Below are 17,090 nucleotides of genomic sequence, written 5' to 3' on the forward strand. Positions count from 1 at the left end.
ACGGACAATAGGTACGTAGCGCTATGAGAAACGCTGCTGCATACCCTGGCCAGCCATGACCTAGTTTGGTATCGGTGCAGTGATACGATAGGGGTCTATCTGCGGATTGAAGGGCCCAACGACCTGCGATATAAAGGCACTGTGAAGTCGTCGTTGTTGAGTAACTGGACAGTTCTGATGGGCAAAAAGAAGCGTCTTTAAGTTGAGTGCCTCTTCTCTGAGCCGGGTAACTTGTACCGTCAAGGCATCGTTCTCCGTATCAAATATCTCAACCTTGGTCTGTAAGTTGGTAAGCCATTGTTTCTTCCTCTGACGACACTTGAGGGCAGCGATGCTGGTATGAAAAATCAGTAAACATATTTTAATATAGAAGAATCAAGTATTTAAGAACATACCGATTGCGCTCAAGGAAGTTCTTTCGATTCTCCTCGTCTGCTATCATTAGTTTGTATCCGCTGTCCTCCAGTTTCGTCTTAGACTCATCAGAGAAATTCATGCCACTATTGATGGCAGCAGCATTGATCTTGGATTTCTTATTAGGGGGAACTCTGGTTGGGGGTTCATCCGCTCTTCGTTGGCCGTTGGCGGGAGAGGGGTTTCCTTTGCTCTTAGCTCGCATATTGAGCCTGGCCTGTTCGCATTCATGTAAAGCAATATTACCGACATCCGGACCGCGAGCAGAGCCAATCGAGCCTTCAGTAACACTCGACACCTGCGGCGAATTGTTTCTATTCTAATGAGCGACAGGAGAAAGATAAGCGTGGTCAGGGGCGCCTGAAGCCACAGCGTATTGGTTCAGGCTCCGGGCACCGTCCCGGCCTTGGGCTAACATGAATAGAGCATTCGCGGTGTTGCTATCGCGGGGGTCAAAAGGGCCCGATGCGGGCTTCGACTCGGGTTTGGTAGTTCCCGCACCGTTGGGTATTTCTTGAGGTCGAGAGGTATTAGATGTTTGCTGTTGCTGAGGCGGGGCCCGTGGTTGCTGTCCTTGTTATCCCACAGGAGCACTGCGGGAAACACCCCAGAAATGGGGACGCGGGACCTTGTCATCAAGGGAAACTGTGTGCGAATTGATAGTAATTAACACTGTGCGGGTACTAATGTTGCTAGCATTATCGCCTTTTACTCCCTACCCCAAGGGCACAGGGTTCCAGTAGATGTCAATAAAAAGTTGGGTTTCCATGACTCACATAACCGTCATACCCACCCCTTAAGTCAATCGGTTAACTTTACGCCCGATGACGTAGAGATGTACCTGCTGTCAAGCGTGCACACTCCTTGTCTAAAGGCAGGCTGGTAGATCCGGCAGGGTCCATTATTAATTGCTATAGGTGGGGCTCAAACCAACGTCGACTTCCAGTAAGCTAAGGAACTGTCCTTCTCATAAGCTTGGGCCTGATGAGAATGAGATAAAGACTTGATGCAAATAATGCGAGGTTTTTTATAACTTTCTATCGCAATGTCATCCATTTGACCTCGATTTACATTAGCACCGAGTCTGGATCGTAGGTCTATGGCGTGACTGAGGCACAGTTCGGGGATAATGTGTGTACATGTAGATACAGGGTATGTGGACGGTAGTAGCCAATGACAGTTGCCGAAATGGTAGTCCGGAGGAGTGGCACCGAGTGTCTTTAACCTCTAAGGCTTGTGACAATTGCTCACCTCGTAGCTTCCGCGTCATTCTGCAGTAATAGTATGCCGGCTACTGACCAATCATTCATAACATGAATCTTGGCTAGTGGCTATAATCCTTGCGTATTAATACGAAAAACGAACCCTCTTTACAACACGGTGGACTTGCGTGTTTGTATGCGCCCCTCCACCGCCACCAACCCTTGTTCCAGGTTACGAGATAGAGGTGTGTAAGTAATACGCATCACATGATCGCCGGTTCAGTTGGTCGATGAGGGTGTATTCCAATTCGCGTTCTCTATGAAGCTTTTGTACAAGGACCTCGTTTTAATCGACATATCAAAGCATGGCGAAGCCATGTAAAGCGCACACCTCGCTCAGAATTGGAGACGGACCAGGATTAATTGCGTGTGGGATTGGAGACCGAAAAAGCACCCACCAGTCGCGAGAATGAATACGAGATTGGCCCCTGTGACTTTATTCTACGTTTAATCATAGACAGAAATCGTATCAATTTTGCGCCTTGGAGAATAATAGGTAGTCAGTAGTCTCCGAAGGGCCTGGATGGTCTGATGAGCTATCCTAGTTTTAACATGGGCGACTCCCTCAAGTCCACACATCACGACGTGTCAATATCCGCTGCACTTGCAAAAGGATTCTCTAGATACTCAGAACCCGGCCTGGTTTCTTATATTATATCAGTATATTGGATATTAAGCAGTGGCTCCTATGCTTTAGTGACTGCGAAATACACTAGTGGAATATGTTTACTGTATATGTGGTCAGAACCCAACGTTTCTCAGTTGCTTAGATCGTGCTTTTTGCCGCTGGTATCTAATAGTCTGGTTTACGGCGTTACGGAGAAACTGCAATGTGATTTAAAATAGAATGATATATGCACCTGCAAGCTTTTGACTTATATCAAGTCTTTAAGTTATGACAGCAAATCCCAAGGCCGCTTATACACCTTCATATCTAATGATTATCTGCTACCGCTGGGCTTTGCTGTCCCTGTCTATAAGAACGAGTATATACTTAACTCTTTGCCCATACATATCTCAGTATACCATTTGCACTTTTTATTGGATTTACTTGCACTAAAAAAACCTTTGTTTTGAATTTTTGGTTATACATATGTTTATTTGATTTCGCAGCACTTCAAAGGTATATAGAGCTCTTGAGCATTTACCAGTCTGGATTAGGATTTGAAGTTGCTGCTGAAAGGTTCTCTTTTCTCCTTTCTCAAATACCTCATATAGGCAGCAGACCGCTTTCAAAATCAGATTACAGCTACCTTCTTTATCGCAGTAGTTACAGATTAAAGACAAGATAAAGCCCTTTCTAGTTTTCTCTACTACAAACTACCTCAAAAATAGTGATGAATGCCTTGAATCACACCGGAAAACTTGACTTGTACCGAAGCACTGGATAATGCAACACTCGAACCGCTATAGTCGAGCCCAATATTAATGAGCATGGGGCCTTTAATAGTTATTGGCTTTGTTCTTATAGTTGAGCCAGAGAAGACGACCCTGCAAGCTTTAGGCAATTCTATAGTATGTTGGCAAGCAAGATCTTTGATGGCAAGGAGATACTGGTTCGCCACAGGCAGAAACTCGCCTATGCTATAGAGTAGCTGGCAGGCTATAACCATCGACTTAGACAAGCTTGAATTGTCTTTGGCCTTAAAGATAATGGCTGTAGCTGCTACTAAGCACGCCTGCATAAGCCAGTATTCGTGACGTAGCCCGTAGGTGACTCGATACGTCCATAGTTTAGAGATAACAGAGGCTCCGTATAAAGCTCGCTCGTGCGCCGGTACTTCATGAGTGTCGTCTTGAGGACAAGCCTCACATGGATGGCTTAAAAGCTTGAGAAGTACCATCTCATAAGTGATTCTTCTCACTAGGTCAGTGGTTATACTAACAAACTCGTTATAGTACTCTATATTCATATACTCACTCTAAGAAGAGTATTGAGGGAACGACGGTAGTTCGCCCAAGAAATGACTGTAGCACATTCGTAGCCCACCTTCGTAGTTTCCCGTCAATGGCCCTCTTTTCATTGCGGTATAGAGCAGGTATTCTGGCTTCTGTGGGCGTGAAGAATTTTGAAGCTTCCTGTACCAAGACTGCCAACTGACATTCGAGTGAAATACATTCTCGATATAACGATTGACCTCGGAACTGATCGCAGGGATAAGGTGACCAGAAACGCTCCGACGCCTCCGACCTGACCAATATGAATGAATACATAGCGTCGAAGGTCTCGGGCACCATTGGCTTTGTGATCTTCATTGCACGTGAGAACATGGTGGATATTTTACTTTTCATATAAACGTATTAGTATCGATGTTCTATATGTGGGGTTGAGGAAGTCGTAACCTACGCTTCTAAACAAAAGAATCCCCAAATAATAGATGACAAAATCTGCCACTCTGTCATAGAGCGGGAGACTTGACTCGGGGCTGCATCCTCTGCATTTGGTAGAGCTAGGTGGCTGAGCTCTAACGCGTTGTGGAAGCAATAGAATTCTTCAAGTAAACCCGTGGCTTGGGCTTTCTGCCCATAGTTAACTTCGTAAATCCAGAGACCCATTAACCCCTGCAGCAGGGTGATCGACGGGCGTTGGCGTTCATCTTCAAGTATCCGTAAGGCCTCGTCCGCGAACATGCGACCTCTGAAACGTAAATCCTGTACTTGTGGTAATAATGCTTCTTGCGATATGAAAATCTATAGAATTAGCTCGGATAGATTAATTATCTAAAGATGATTACAAGAGTTAACTTACATGAGAAACGGCGATTAGACAATGAACAAGAAATCTCGAACAAAACTTCGTTGTTTTCGTCGGGCCAGCCTTGAGATCTTCTAAAAACACAGTTCGGGGTACGATGTGGCTGAGGGTTTGATCCCATGTAAAGAAAAGGTATAGCATATGAGATAAGTATTTGTCATCCGAAGAAAGGCCAGTCCATTGAGAAACAGGCAAGACTCCGTCAGGGAATCTAGTGACCAACTCGTCCGTGATACTCAAGGGTTCCGTTCTGATAGCAATTAATATCGAAGCTAGCTATAAGAACAGAGGAGTTAAGAAGAGTCCATACCCAAGTGAAAGATCTTCGATAGGTCGAGAGGAAGCGACCCTTGAGAACTGTGAGGCTATAGTGAGAGAGTCTTCCATAATTTATAACGGTTAGATACAAAAATAAATAGAATCAAGATCCGCAACAAGACATAAATTGCAGTGGAAACTTACATGATTGTTGTGGAGCGAGGGGTATTAGGGGAGCAGCTTCTGAAAATGACTTTATGAAGTCATCAACCGACTGCGCCTCTCGAATACTATTTAATAACTTTGTAGAGTCGTCTTTAGAGCCCTCACGAAGATGCTCAAAAACCATACTGAGGGAGCTTTCCCTTGCAGAAACGACTTGAAGCTGGTTCACCCCTGCGTCATGCCGGGACGTATCATCCGGAACAGCGAACCGACATTCATTGACAGAACGAACGCATTGTGAACAAACCGGACGCCGGGTATCGCACTGCCTCGATCAGCGATCTTATTTATTGAAGAGTTTTGTGAGATGAACTTTAATCTTGCGTCTCCGGCATGCTATATAAACTTGTCAGTATGCTATCCACATTGCTCTACTATTCAGACTAACCGTTGCATGCTACTTGTACCTGAAAACGCTTGCGCTTCCCAATTGCTGGCGTTGGCAGCCATGTGTTCTCGTCTCGGGACCTTGGCAAGAGTTTCCGCATGGCGCTTAGATGAACTGAGACGTAATGTGTCGTCTAATTAACCTTGGTGAGAAAAACGGTAAACGAACCATTAAGAGGAAAATGTTCCGGTTGCACTCTGGGTCCAAATAATCATTTATGACAAACTTAGCCTACACTGCTGACGTAAGGCATGACGTATGAGAGGTAGTTGCGTCACACTGACGTATTATGACGGGGGAGAATAAAACTACTAGTCATATATTTGTGGCCTGCTAGTGGCGATACTTTCATTCCGGACACAATGATAAGTATTCAGAAAATCAGCTTCAACAGAACCCCATTATCTAGCAAAGTATATGACTTGGAGAATTCTCTGGTATTTCTCAGCACAGCTTGAAGATAGCTAGGACGAAGTATAGCAGTAAGTTAGAAACGATAATTGTCTATCATGTCTTGGGCCTATTATTATCAACCCAGTATGGGTCGTCCCCCTGCACTGCACTAGATGTATCGGTGTCTGAGAACCTTATGTAGATCAGTAACTATAGCTCCTTACCAAAACGCTTACCAGGTGTACTGGCTGTCTAATATGTTTTTATACTAACATATGCAATGCTAATGGAATTAAAGGATACTTTCTTGACGCAAGTGCCAAGATTTCTCATATATTCTACAGGCTTGATGCTTTTACTGATGAATACCATAAGTTCTATCTCAGTCCTACTATCTATTAGAGTATAAATGCTGGTCAGGTTACTATATCACAGGTATAAGTCCTTTGGCTCGTGCCAATCGTTGCTTTTGAACGTTGCACACACTCCTTACGTTATAGATTGTATTTGCTTAAATTGCTGTAATAAAGGAGCCAACTAGATCTTATACTGGTTTAAAACCCCTAACCTGCGGAACTTTCTAGCTACGGATATACCATCCAGGACCACCTAATGCATAACCCCACCTAATGCATAACCAAAATTTCGCTCCTCCCATACAAAATCCAAATTTTCAATTGCATTGTACTCGGCCAGGCATGAAGATACTCGCGCACGAAGACCTGCACTATATTGCTTTTTTCATCAAATTTTCATATCGGCTTGAACCTTTCCCGTTCCGCCCCGTAGCCTGGTTCTCTAGCCCTTTGAATTTTGTCGCATTTCACCTCATGTACCCTACGCGACTCCATCCACTCAAGCCGAACTTTCACCTAATTTACTCGCCACAACTCCTCCCGTAATGGTTCGCCGTAATTATACCGAAGATGACGTAGCTGAGGCTATCTTCGATACCACCGATAGAGGCCTCTCACAGAATGAGGCGGCCCAGAAACGTGGAGTACCTCAGTGGACCATTTCGAGACGACTTTCCGGTCAAGCAAGCAGGAATGAACGTATCCAGGCCCACCAGCGTATTCCAAAGAGCCAGGAGGAGACCCTTATCCGTTGGGTGCTGCGACAAGAGTCCCTGGGCTATGCTCCCTCGCACAGCCAGGTCCGCGCCTGTGCCGAGGCCATCCTTCAACAACAAGGCGATAACAAACCTTTGGGCAAGCACTGGACCACCAGGTTCGTCAAACGTCACCCAAAACTATCTACCAAGCTTGGAAAACGTCAAGAAGCCGCCAGATTTGACGGCTTTACTCCAAAGGCGGTCAATTGGTACTTCGATATCAGGGAGAACGAGTACGGCTGGATCAAGCCTGAGAACACAGTTAACGTGGACGAGGGCGGTATAATGGTGGGTTTCGGTAAGTCTGCTACAAGTACACTATGGGTTCTTATAGGGTATAGCTAATTGATTGTCCATGAGGCCTGGACAGCCTCGTAATCGGGAGCTCTGACCCGAAGAAGAAGGCGATGTTGAAAGGCGTTCAGTCGCGCACGTGGACCTCGTTTATTGAGGCTGTCACCGCAACTGGCCGTGCTTTGAAACCGGGAATTATCTTTAAAGGAAAAGAGCTGCAGAAGCAGTGGTTCCTTAACGAATTCGAATTAATAGCGGACTGGCACTACATCACATCACCGAACGGCTGGACAGACAACCATATAGCTCTCGAGTGGTTGAAAGACGTCTATTTGCCTCAAACGGAGCCTCGTGATGCATCGGATGCGAGACTTATTATCCTTGACGGCCACGGGAGCCATGCGCAGGTGAGCATTTCGGTGATTTCGCCGCTGAGTCACCCGCTATAGGGTCGCTGACCAGCAGTCAGGATGAGTGGATGGCTACGTGCTTTCTGAACAACGTCTACTGCTGTTACTTACCAGCACATTGTTCCCATGGTCTGCAGCCATTAGATAATGGAATTTTTAATGTCATCAAAGGTGCGTACCGGAAAGAACTCCAAAAGCTGGCTAGTTTGTCCGATTCTGCGCCGGTTGACAAAGTCAACTTTATCCGGGCATACGCGAAAGCCAGGGAGGCGGGCATGAGGAAGGATATTATCTTATCCGGCTGGAGGTTTACTGGAAATTGGCCAATAAATCGGTACAAAGCTCTAGCACATCCGGAAATTCAGCCGGACAAAGAAAAACTGCTGGAAGAGTTCAAGACGCCGAGCCCTCCTCAACTGCACTCAGATGATACGCCGAAAACGAGCCGGCAAGTGAGGGAAATGGCCAAACACCGCAGTCGTCCGACCAGGCGGAAGTATAGTAAGATCGCAAAGGGGTTAGAAGCTTTAGAGATGAAGGTGGCCGTTCAGAATGCGCGGATTACTGGCCTCGAGGAGCAGATGGCCCAGCTGCAGCGAGGGAAGAAAAGAAAGGCGGTACCGAACCCGAACCGACGATTCATGACTCTGGCGGAGACTCTAGCGGCTGGAGAGGCTCTTCCTGACTCAAAGGATGCAGAAATAGAGGTGGTTGTGGATGAGGAGGTCGAGTCGGTGATTGAGGTGGGTGTCAGGTCAGAGGACGAAAGTGAGGACTTTATGGTCGTAACAAAGCACTGCCAGCGCACACGGAGCGGTCGGGAGGTCAAAAAACCACGCAGACAGTAAGAATTGACCAATTTTCTAGATATTTTCTCCAAAGTCTCATTTATTAATTGAGAATCGGGCCTGTTTTTGTGGACATCAAAATTTGGATTTTGTATGAGAGGAGCGAAATTTTGGTTATGCATTAGGTGGGGTTATGCATTAGGTGGTCCTGGATGGTAAGGGACATGTTTATCCAATAGAATATGCCAGTATGATTGTCCTTGATATAACTGTCAGGTAATAGACAAGTCGTATCATGGCAGCCTGATAATGCTCACTCAAATGGTATTACCCTGAATCCTCACGAAATAAAGATAATGATAGCTAAGGTTTAAGTTTATTGAAATTTCTCAGCGTATAGTATAACCTGTCGCGGCGAGCAAAGGGATGCTCTTTGAACGATTAACCGGACTTAATACTTGTACTGTACCCAGCCATAATGGTATGACTAACAGGAGTTCAATCTCTATTGAAACATTGCACAACGTTGCAAATTTAACCTCTTTTTCCAAAAGACTAAAAAGTGGCTGCACTGATCAAAGACCAAGAAACATTCTCCATATAGGTTTACGGGGATGCAGTAATCCGAAAGCTTATTATAGTCCTCCAGACTCAGATCTCGTAGATTCGTTCCACAGAAATCTCATATAGGATGTATCCTCACGAACGGTTGCTTTGACGTGGGCTTCAAGTATTGGTAGTCAAAGTCAAGGTTATACTTCTAGTAATTGTTGTCAACGTTTCGTCAAAGTCTTGTCGACATGGTCAGTTAGCAGCATTCTATCGCCACAGAGATCAGTGATATTACCAAGGGGATCAACAATATTACTTCAATCCCGATCTGGCTTGAAAACACGGCTAGACCCTAGTAAAAGACAGATGTCGAGGATGGAAACGGGACTTACAACACCTCTTTGATACCGAAATGCGAACGGACTATATCAAGACCCCCTGCCTGTGACCCAGACATCAATTTTCCTTTGCCCACTAACAAGGAAGATAATTGACTAGTACAATGCTACAAGGTACTTTATGATGAGTCAAGAACTGTTGTAGATACAATCAATAATCTTAGGTGCGTAGTGTATATCAAATCAGGTGCATTAAACGGGACCTGGGTTTAAATCATTTGCCTTCAAGCAAAGATATCCGTTTTAGTTCAGGGTCAGGGTCAGGGTTAGTCCAGTGACTGAAGCCAATTTGTCATTTTTTCCTATACACAGTACCCTCTCCCATCTAACGTCTTTTCTCAGCAATCGCTTTACGTCAAAGTATTAGCGTATATGTTATTATGTAGTTCACCTCGGGCTCAGTGCATCAATATAAGATTGTGCTTCTTTCTCTATGTAACGATGTATTGGAGTGCACTCACAGCTCGAGTGCTGTAGCAGTTGCATTTTTAGATATAGAATCTCTTCTTTCAATTCTTCCACACAGCTAGATAGCATCCTATGACGTTCCTCCAGCTCCTGTTCGTCGGACTGAAGTCTCATCAGATCTTCCTTTTTTCTTAGGCGACATTTCTTCGCAGCGATGAGATTCCTTTGCTGAACCTGCTTTTGCTTTTCGTGTTTGCGATTCGATATATTGTCATTGGCGTTAACTACCTTTGCCTCAGCAACAGTTCTTTTCCTCCTTTGGCCATTGCTGTCGGTACCCCCTCTAGCATTGCATCCAGCAGACCTGAGAGTTTTGGGTTCATCGAGGTTTGCCTTCCTCTTTCGGCTAGGATTTTCGTGCAACTCGACCGATGAGGGCAATTCAGGAATTAAAGCCGACGATAGTTTCTGATAGATTATTGCCGGGGGCTCAGGCGATAAAGTTTGATCCTGGATGGAATAGTTTGCATGACCCCAATTGGACGCCGAGTTGGATTCCGTACAGAGCGATAAAGGGGCTTGGGGAAGGCAGTTATGCCTGGGCAAGGTTGTGATATCAAGTTCGTCCTGAACGGCGCCCAGGGAGGCTAGGGGGTTTGTGAATTCTGAGAACTCCCATTGAGGGTGAGACGTAATGCCCGTGTCGTAAATAGTAAGCTCACTTCCAACAGTCTCTTCCGGAGAATGGCGACTCGGCATTATCACCATTTCTATGTATAAGAAGAGTGCCTATGACTGTCTGTTTTAGAAAATCAGCTTATACTGGTCGGATGTGGTTAAAAGAGCAACCTACGGTACCCTGTCTTGCTATCAACCCTGTTAAATATGCCCAGAGTTGCTTTCCATAGATGGCTGTTACAAATAGTTGCTAGGTAGCTCTCTAGAAAACTTTGGTGATTTAGGAACGTCAAGGGCTTGGGTCTAAAATAAACTTCGCGGAAGGTTGATACCAAGAGAATGAAAGGCATCCTGTTATTTCTGGAGCCTTCAAAACCAACCGGTGCGAACCCGGCGCATGATCATCTCTCTTAGGTGGTGATTCAACTGCATCTGGATACATTTGGCAACACAACTGCACCTTGATGCATGAGGCTACGATCAAGACCGCTGGCATAAGGAGCCTGGAATCAAAAAGCAACAAAAAGAGGGCACCAATAAGCGGCTCTTTTACCGCCCCCATCGCTTGAGCTTTGTGAACACATGGTCTTATCCATTGTTAAGTACCAAAGGGTGCGTCCGGCCTGATGTCTGATCCCGGGTGTGGCAAAAGCTCATTCGATGTTAAACTTCTCTTATCTCATTCTCGGAGATAGAATCAAGATAGATGGTACGAGATTCGTATAGGGCTTACCAGGGCTACAATAACAGCTTCAGTAGCTATGACGGGATAACTGAATGGAAATTCGGTCATCGGTTGACTCTGCAGGACCACTGTTCCGAATCAGCAATTGGCTGGAAATTGTGGTGTGATACTACATACCTCGATTAAATAAAGCCGTTTCCTGCTAAGGTGTAATTGGTCCGGGCTCTCGGGCTTATCTAGCTGCTGTGATTGGTTGTTGGGAACTGGAAATCAGAGTAAGATAAGACTCGTGACGCATCATCCATGACGCGTCGTGTTTCGACTATATGCGGAAAGCTTCAGACTGACTGGCAAATCCCCAAAGCATTTCACAACGAGATACTGCTCAGACCGGTAGAGTTCCTTTGACATTACAACATTGTCCTATTTGAACGCCTAGGTGCTATTTCTCTAACTGAATCCCACTGTCATCCACCATTATGTTACATTTCATCGTCTTCTGTCTGTTTTCTCCGCGCGCTACTATTTAGACCAGCATACTCTCGAAGCCTTTCCCTGAATTTATCCTTATTATCTCCTCAGATGACATACCTGCCTATTTGTGAAGAATAAGCAACAGAAAGGTCTTGCAAGACATAAAAGGGTTGCATCCGTCAGACAATCCTTCCCTGCTCTCATCGAGTTACCATCAGACCACCTAAAGGGTTGCAGGTACGAGACATCATCGAGCTCCAGCGCATTATATTTGCTTTTATCTTGATAAAAAGCACACATGGACTACTTACAATCTTAAAATGCGCCATGTTTAGACTGGTAAACTCACAGGGTAGCAGCGATGCGTTGTACACTTCTGCGTAGATTCTTGTTTTTATGTTCGTGTTATTGCATTTTAGCATTGCTGATCATAATTCGTAAAACGGGGACAGTGCATGACGGGTGTAGATTGGCTCGAGATTGGCTACATTGCAACGGAGTGTTCGGAGCAAAGAAATTAGGGAGGTGTGTTGTCGTATTAAATTGCGAGCGTCTCACTCTCCCTTACTGCTGATTTGCCCCATTTTGTGATGGTTACGTATTCGGCTTACCGATATGGGGGGCGGGGTAAAGTACTATGATAAGTGATTGTTGTCCAAGGCATCTATAGAATGCAAGACTTCCTTAGTTACAAGTGTCAGACTTCAACAGGTAAGCTAGTCAACTATAGTAATAGATGGCGCCGTACTTCCTTAGAACACCATGCCAGTTTGCATTTACATCGAGATTCAATGTTAGCCCCACCAATACCGTTGTATCCAACCCTAAACATCGACACAATTATGTCATGGTCAAGAATATGAGGCGGGGCGGAGGAGGCCGCAGAGCATACCGGTGAGCTCGTCGGTGAGCTGGAAAATCAATGGAGGTTCCTCAAATTCATATCCGGTATTTCTATAGTATTGTACTAACTCGGAATGACTTAGGGTACGTAGTTTTGTATCACAGAAACTCCCAAGTAGTTGCTGGAGCTCTTTCTGACACAATGGATTATAGATAGCAACATGAGTTCTGACAGAAGTTACCAAAGGACCCTAAAGCAAACCAATTGCTTTAATCTATAAAGCTTGAGGCAAGGAATATCTTACATCGTGAAAGCAAGGCGCGCCGATGGACAGGTTTCATAACCTGTAGGATCAAAATGAGAATCGCTTACACTTAAACTGAATTATAAGCTTTTTCAGCACTGTGTGATGGCATCTGATAGCTGCCGCAGCAATCTTTAGAGGCCGAATTGACAGACAAGCCGTGGCTGCCAATCTGCAACCCCCCCCCCCCCCCCCCCCCCCCCGCCCCCCTCCCTCTTCTGCTGCTGCTTTTGTCACCAAAAAAAGCTCACCAACCTCAACTATAGCGCTAAATGCTAACGTAGAAAAATCAAAGCTAGGGTGGACAGAAATGAAGCTGTAGCTTGTACCCCGGCTTTCTTTCTCTCAGGCAAAGACTGCCAATAATGACGAGACCATTGATTCGAGTTTTGTGCTACCCATTATCCCACGCTTAGTTTCGGTGACATTTGAAAAGCCCCATCTTCAACACCCTGCCTCCACCAGCATTTACATCACTTCACTCTAGCTCCTGATTCGACCCAAAGGAAGAAACACAAGAGAATACTAATGGTCTAGTTACCCTAGCTCTCTCCATAGGCCTAGATGTAATGTCGCATCTCCCTACATTGAATATAGGTCCCTACCACCTTTCGATAGACAGTACCCGGTTTCACAACCACTCTAAGCGCCTTATCAACGCTTCAAGAAAAGAGGCCTCTCGATCATCGTCTGAGAGCCACAAGGAGTCATGCTAGAAAAGTTATGGGGCTGTCTCCATTTACCTTGGTATCCTTACCATCGTCGACACGTCGTTAGAAAGCCCACACCACGCACAGCAGTTTGTTTCGAGTTAAAGGACCAAGTACGACATCTCCCTCAGACTGATCCACCGGCTGTTGTGAAGCATGAGCCACAGTTTGCGGAAGGATCCTACAAGGACTCTGCACATAAGAACTCGCATCCGACAACATCAATCTATATTATAAGATCACCATCAACTCAGTGGGATATTACTAGTTCAAGTATCATTGTCAGGGCGGCTGAGAATTTAACTTCTGTGAAGCTAAAGAGACTATGGGTCTCTGTTGACGAAAGGTCCTTCTTAGGATCCGTCGCAGTAGCCAATTACGCACACGAGAAATCAGTCATTTGCAGGTTCACGTTCAATCATTGGCATACAATTTCTGAAATTCACGCCCAATACGCGTATAGCTTGACAGGCACGAACCCTCCAAATGAGGTTGACCATTTCCTGTTTACGCTGAAGCTCCCAGATGAGGTTCTTGTTCAACCTGGGATCAAAACATTCCAATGCTGCATCAAATACATAGTTAACGGCCAAGAATACTGGGACAATAACCATGGTCTTGATTATCAAGTCAGCTTCAAAAGGAAGGAGCCTTGCAAGAACTGAAAAACGATACGGGTCTTCTAAACTTAGGAAATGGCGCCACAGTGTAGCTAACAGCGATAATTCCATAGCATTACTAATACCAAAACGACCAGATAATTGAATTTATATATATGCTGGGAACAAACACAAGACCAAGCGTGCAATTTGTACTTGGAGCACACAATTCGTATCGTTATTAGTGAATCTATTCACTGCCAGTAGGTATGCTGGAGGTATCCGAAAGCAGAAAGGATATACTGAAGATACAATTAAAACATCTATGAGAGGTTGCTGCTATCCATGTCTACAATGGACAAGTCCCGGTGTGGCCAAACACAGCAACAGGTAGGACAAGTATTATGATGCCCATGATAACATGATTTAATGCAGTCTAAGTAACACGTGAGCCCGCACGGTTGACAGCGTACGACATCGTTTGCTACGACCGATTGAAAATAGATAAGGCTAGTTACCAATGTCAGAATAGCTACTTTTAGCTTACAAGAGAGTTATCGTCCAGTGTCTACCGAAACCTACGAGACAGAACCTGAATTAGGCATGGCCCAGTGTAGCCAGGTTCGTCCTCATACTAATATTCACCTTCAGCCCCTCCTATATTTAAATCTACAAGTTATTGATTAAGGCAACCACCAATTGTTCACTAGACCTAACTATAAGGAGTTGAGGGTAGCCTTGAAAAGCCAGATAGGATCCTGTCTTATCGGTTCAAGATATCTTGACAATCCGACCTTGCTGGTGTCCAAGACACGTTTTGGCAATCTAGAGGCGAAGAAGAATATATATCGGCACATAGCAGCCTAAACTGAGTCTTGGCTTTGCTTCTATAACATGTTACGATAGATCATTCCATCCAAGAGCCCTGTGTCTGCTATTTGCGACTATTGATCAATGCATACTTTCTACTTTTCAACCGTTGTTTCTTTTTGACCTTTAAGAATAACAAAAACTGTTCGCCAAGCTAAATCTAATTCAAAATGCCTTCAAAGTCAGATCGGCAGAAACAAAAGTAGTTCGCGAAAGTCAATTATAGTGACATTTAATTGTAATAAAAAAGGGCATGGCTATAAAAAGAGGGATGATAATTTCATGGGAAGGAAGATTTCTTATTGACTACATGGTTGTCGACATGCAGGCAATGGCCGAATTATATATAAGTGTTAGTCAAGGAGGTTGGAGGCGACCAGGTGGTCGACGCCGCGGAGTAAACGGTAAAAACGGACATAACATAACAATATGTGATACAACCGTTTGGAGGACTGGAGAGGTTTAGAACGCGAACTTGAAACCTCTGATCGTCTATAGTAATATACGGTAAGTTTTTACGCTTAGTGTGTTTCGACGTTCATAATAAATGCAAGCCAGAATGACATCTGCACTCAATAACTAAATAACGTTATTCACTTATCCTAGATATGCATTTCCTGACGTAGACCGCTATTACCACCCTTCACCCCTGTGTTCTGCCAACTTGTTTATATCCTTGGTATGACGAATGATTTGATAATTCACTTGCTGGATGTAAAGAAAATAACCCAAATCAGTTTATAAGGTTCAAAGTGGACCATATTATATTGTTGTGTTCTTCTGCTCATACTGACATTATCCATTATCTGGCAAATAAATTATCCTCCATATAAATTCTCTTCCCTTCTCACTGTACTAAACTAAAACCTGCAGCAAATCTTTTTCTTCTTCTTTTTCTTCTTCTTTTTTTTGCTGTGTTCCAATAATGGCCATCCATGCTATTTCCAATGTTCGTATACTCAACGGTCGCAAGGTCGACACTGCGGTTAATGTCACTTTCCGTGCCAGCCCGGGCGACATTATCAGTATCGAGCCAGGAGCCAGGAATCTCGCCAGCATCGACACCGCGATTGACGGGAGAGGCTGTACGCTCCTCCCAGCCTTCATTGATTCCAATGTCGATACTGCAGCAACGAACATGGATTTACCTATCTTCGCCTCTTACGGTATCGGCACGGTTCTCGACATGAGTAGCAGCAAAGCTGATATCCAAGCAATGCGGGCTGAGTCTATGGCCGAGATTGGACTACCTGCCTACCTGGCATCTGGCCCTATTGCTACTGCGCAGGCCACCGACGGAGCACAGATACATCCACGACGTGAAACAGGGGTTGTCGAAGTCCCAGCGGGGGCTGAGATGTGGGTTGCCTCTCTCCTGAACGGTCCGACCAAATCTGACTACATCAAAGTGCTTGTTGATCTGCCTGGAATCGATAGCCTGACGCTCATTGCTCTTGTTCAAGCTGCGCACCGACACGGCAAGTTGGCCGTCGCACACTCCTTTCAAAAGGCTGGATATTCTCGGGCATTACAGGCAGGGTTCGACGTCATCACTCTTGTGCCTATAGATGGTTTGATAGAAACCGAGGTAGCTGAGAACCTTGCTACACGCAACGTAGCGTGCATCCCGACCCTTTGCATGGCAAGAGCTATGATACCCTTGCTTCTCCGAGAGACAAGCAACGGCATGGAGGATATCAGCTTCGATTACGCGGTTGCCAACGTGAAAAGGCTGTACGACGCTGGGGTGCGCATCTGTGCTGGAACAGAAGCGAACCAGATATCTCATGCGCCTATACTAATTGGGGAGAGCCTTCACGAAGAGATGGAGTTACTCGTACGCGCAGGGCTCTCAAACCTTGACGCACTCAGGGCAGCTACCATTGTTCCGGCAACAGTGTTTGGTATGGGAGATCGCGGTGAGATCTCGCTGGGGCGGAGAGCAGATATGGTATTGGTAGAAGGAAATCCGTTACAGGATATCACAACTACGAGAAAGATTCGGAAGGTATGGATAGGCGGGGTTGAGATGGACGGATGGGATGCTGTTTCAGTCTAGAAATGCAACTTTAGGCTTGTAGCACCAACACTATGGCTGTGGGTGGGGTTGACGATTTATCGATTGGGCCGTACACGGTCTTCTATTTGCGTTTCTTGTATTTCGATTTTTACGACTGGGCTTAGGCAGCTGTGCCGTTTATCACCTATTCCACGAGTTGCACCTGTCAGCACTTGGCTGCCACAGTAATTAGATCCCTGTATCAATT

General features: G+C 45.2%; 5 protein-coding genes across 5 annotated transcripts; 2 read left to right on the forward strand and 3 right to left on the reverse strand.

Annotated features, from left to right (window-relative positions):
• On the reverse strand, nt 1–1,112 carry B0J16DRAFT_351334 (uncharacterized protein). The gene is made up of 3 exons (XM_046129177.1): nt 785–1,112; nt 396–733; nt 1–334 (listed from the first exon to the last, which is right to left on the reverse strand). The coding sequence occupies exons 1-3, from the start codon at nt 830–832 to the stop codon at nt 61–63; spliced, it is 660 nt and encodes a 219-aa protein (XP_045977306.1). The 5' UTR covers nt 833–1,112; the 3' UTR covers nt 1–60.
• A 1,630-nt stretch (nt 1,113–2,742) lies between these two features.
• On the reverse strand, nt 2,743–5,179 carry B0J16DRAFT_351336 (uncharacterized protein). The gene is made up of 5 exons (XM_046129178.1): nt 4,742–5,179; nt 4,426–4,681; nt 4,024–4,367; nt 3,598–3,960; nt 2,743–3,533 (listed from the first exon to the last, which is right to left on the reverse strand). The coding sequence occupies exons 1-5, from the start codon at nt 4,816–4,818 to the stop codon at nt 3,002–3,004; spliced, it is 1,572 nt and encodes a 523-aa protein (XP_045977307.1). The 5' UTR covers nt 4,819–5,179; the 3' UTR covers nt 2,743–3,001.
• A 4,459-nt stretch (nt 5,180–9,638) lies between these two features.
• Nucleotides 9,639–11,725, reverse strand: B0J16DRAFT_406581 (uncharacterized protein; the record flags this gene model as incomplete). Its single annotated transcript, XM_046132981.1, has 6 exons — nt 11,371–11,725; nt 11,200–11,221; nt 11,071–11,150; nt 10,718–10,791; nt 10,513–10,571; nt 9,639–10,429 (listed from the first exon to the last, which is right to left on the reverse strand). The coding sequence occupies exons 1-6, from the start codon at nt 11,431–11,433 to the stop codon at nt 9,639–9,641; spliced, it is 1,089 nt and encodes a 362-aa protein (XP_045977308.1). The 5' UTR covers nt 11,434–11,725.
• A 1,628-nt stretch (nt 11,726–13,353) lies between these two features.
• B0J16DRAFT_276739 (putative phosphatase regulatory subunit-domain-containing protein) lies at nt 13,354–14,019 on the forward strand (the record flags this gene model as incomplete). The annotated part of the gene is made up of 1 exon (XM_046123769.1): nt 13,354–14,019. The coding sequence occupies one exon, from the start codon at nt 13,354–13,356 to the stop codon at nt 14,017–14,019; it is 666 nt and encodes a 221-aa protein (XP_045977309.1).
• A 1,729-nt stretch (nt 14,020–15,748) lies between these two features.
• B0J16DRAFT_406583 (putative hydrolase) lies at nt 15,749–16,882 on the forward strand (the record flags this gene model as incomplete). Its single annotated transcript, XM_046132982.1, has 1 exon — nt 15,749–16,882. One exon carries the CDS (start codon nt 15,749–15,751, stop codon nt 16,880–16,882), a length of 1,134 nt encoding a protein of 377 aa, XP_045977310.1.
• Nucleotides 16,883–17,090: the final 208 nt, after the last annotated feature.

The sequence above is a fragment of the Fusarium flagelliforme genome, assembly GCF_020744385.1.
Source record: "Fusarium flagelliforme strain FIESC 12 MPI-CAGE-AA-0113 chromosome Unknown B0J16scaffold_9, whole genome shotgun sequence".
Taxonomy (NCBI): domain Eukaryota; kingdom Fungi; phylum Ascomycota; class Sordariomycetes; order Hypocreales; family Nectriaceae; genus Fusarium; species Fusarium flagelliforme.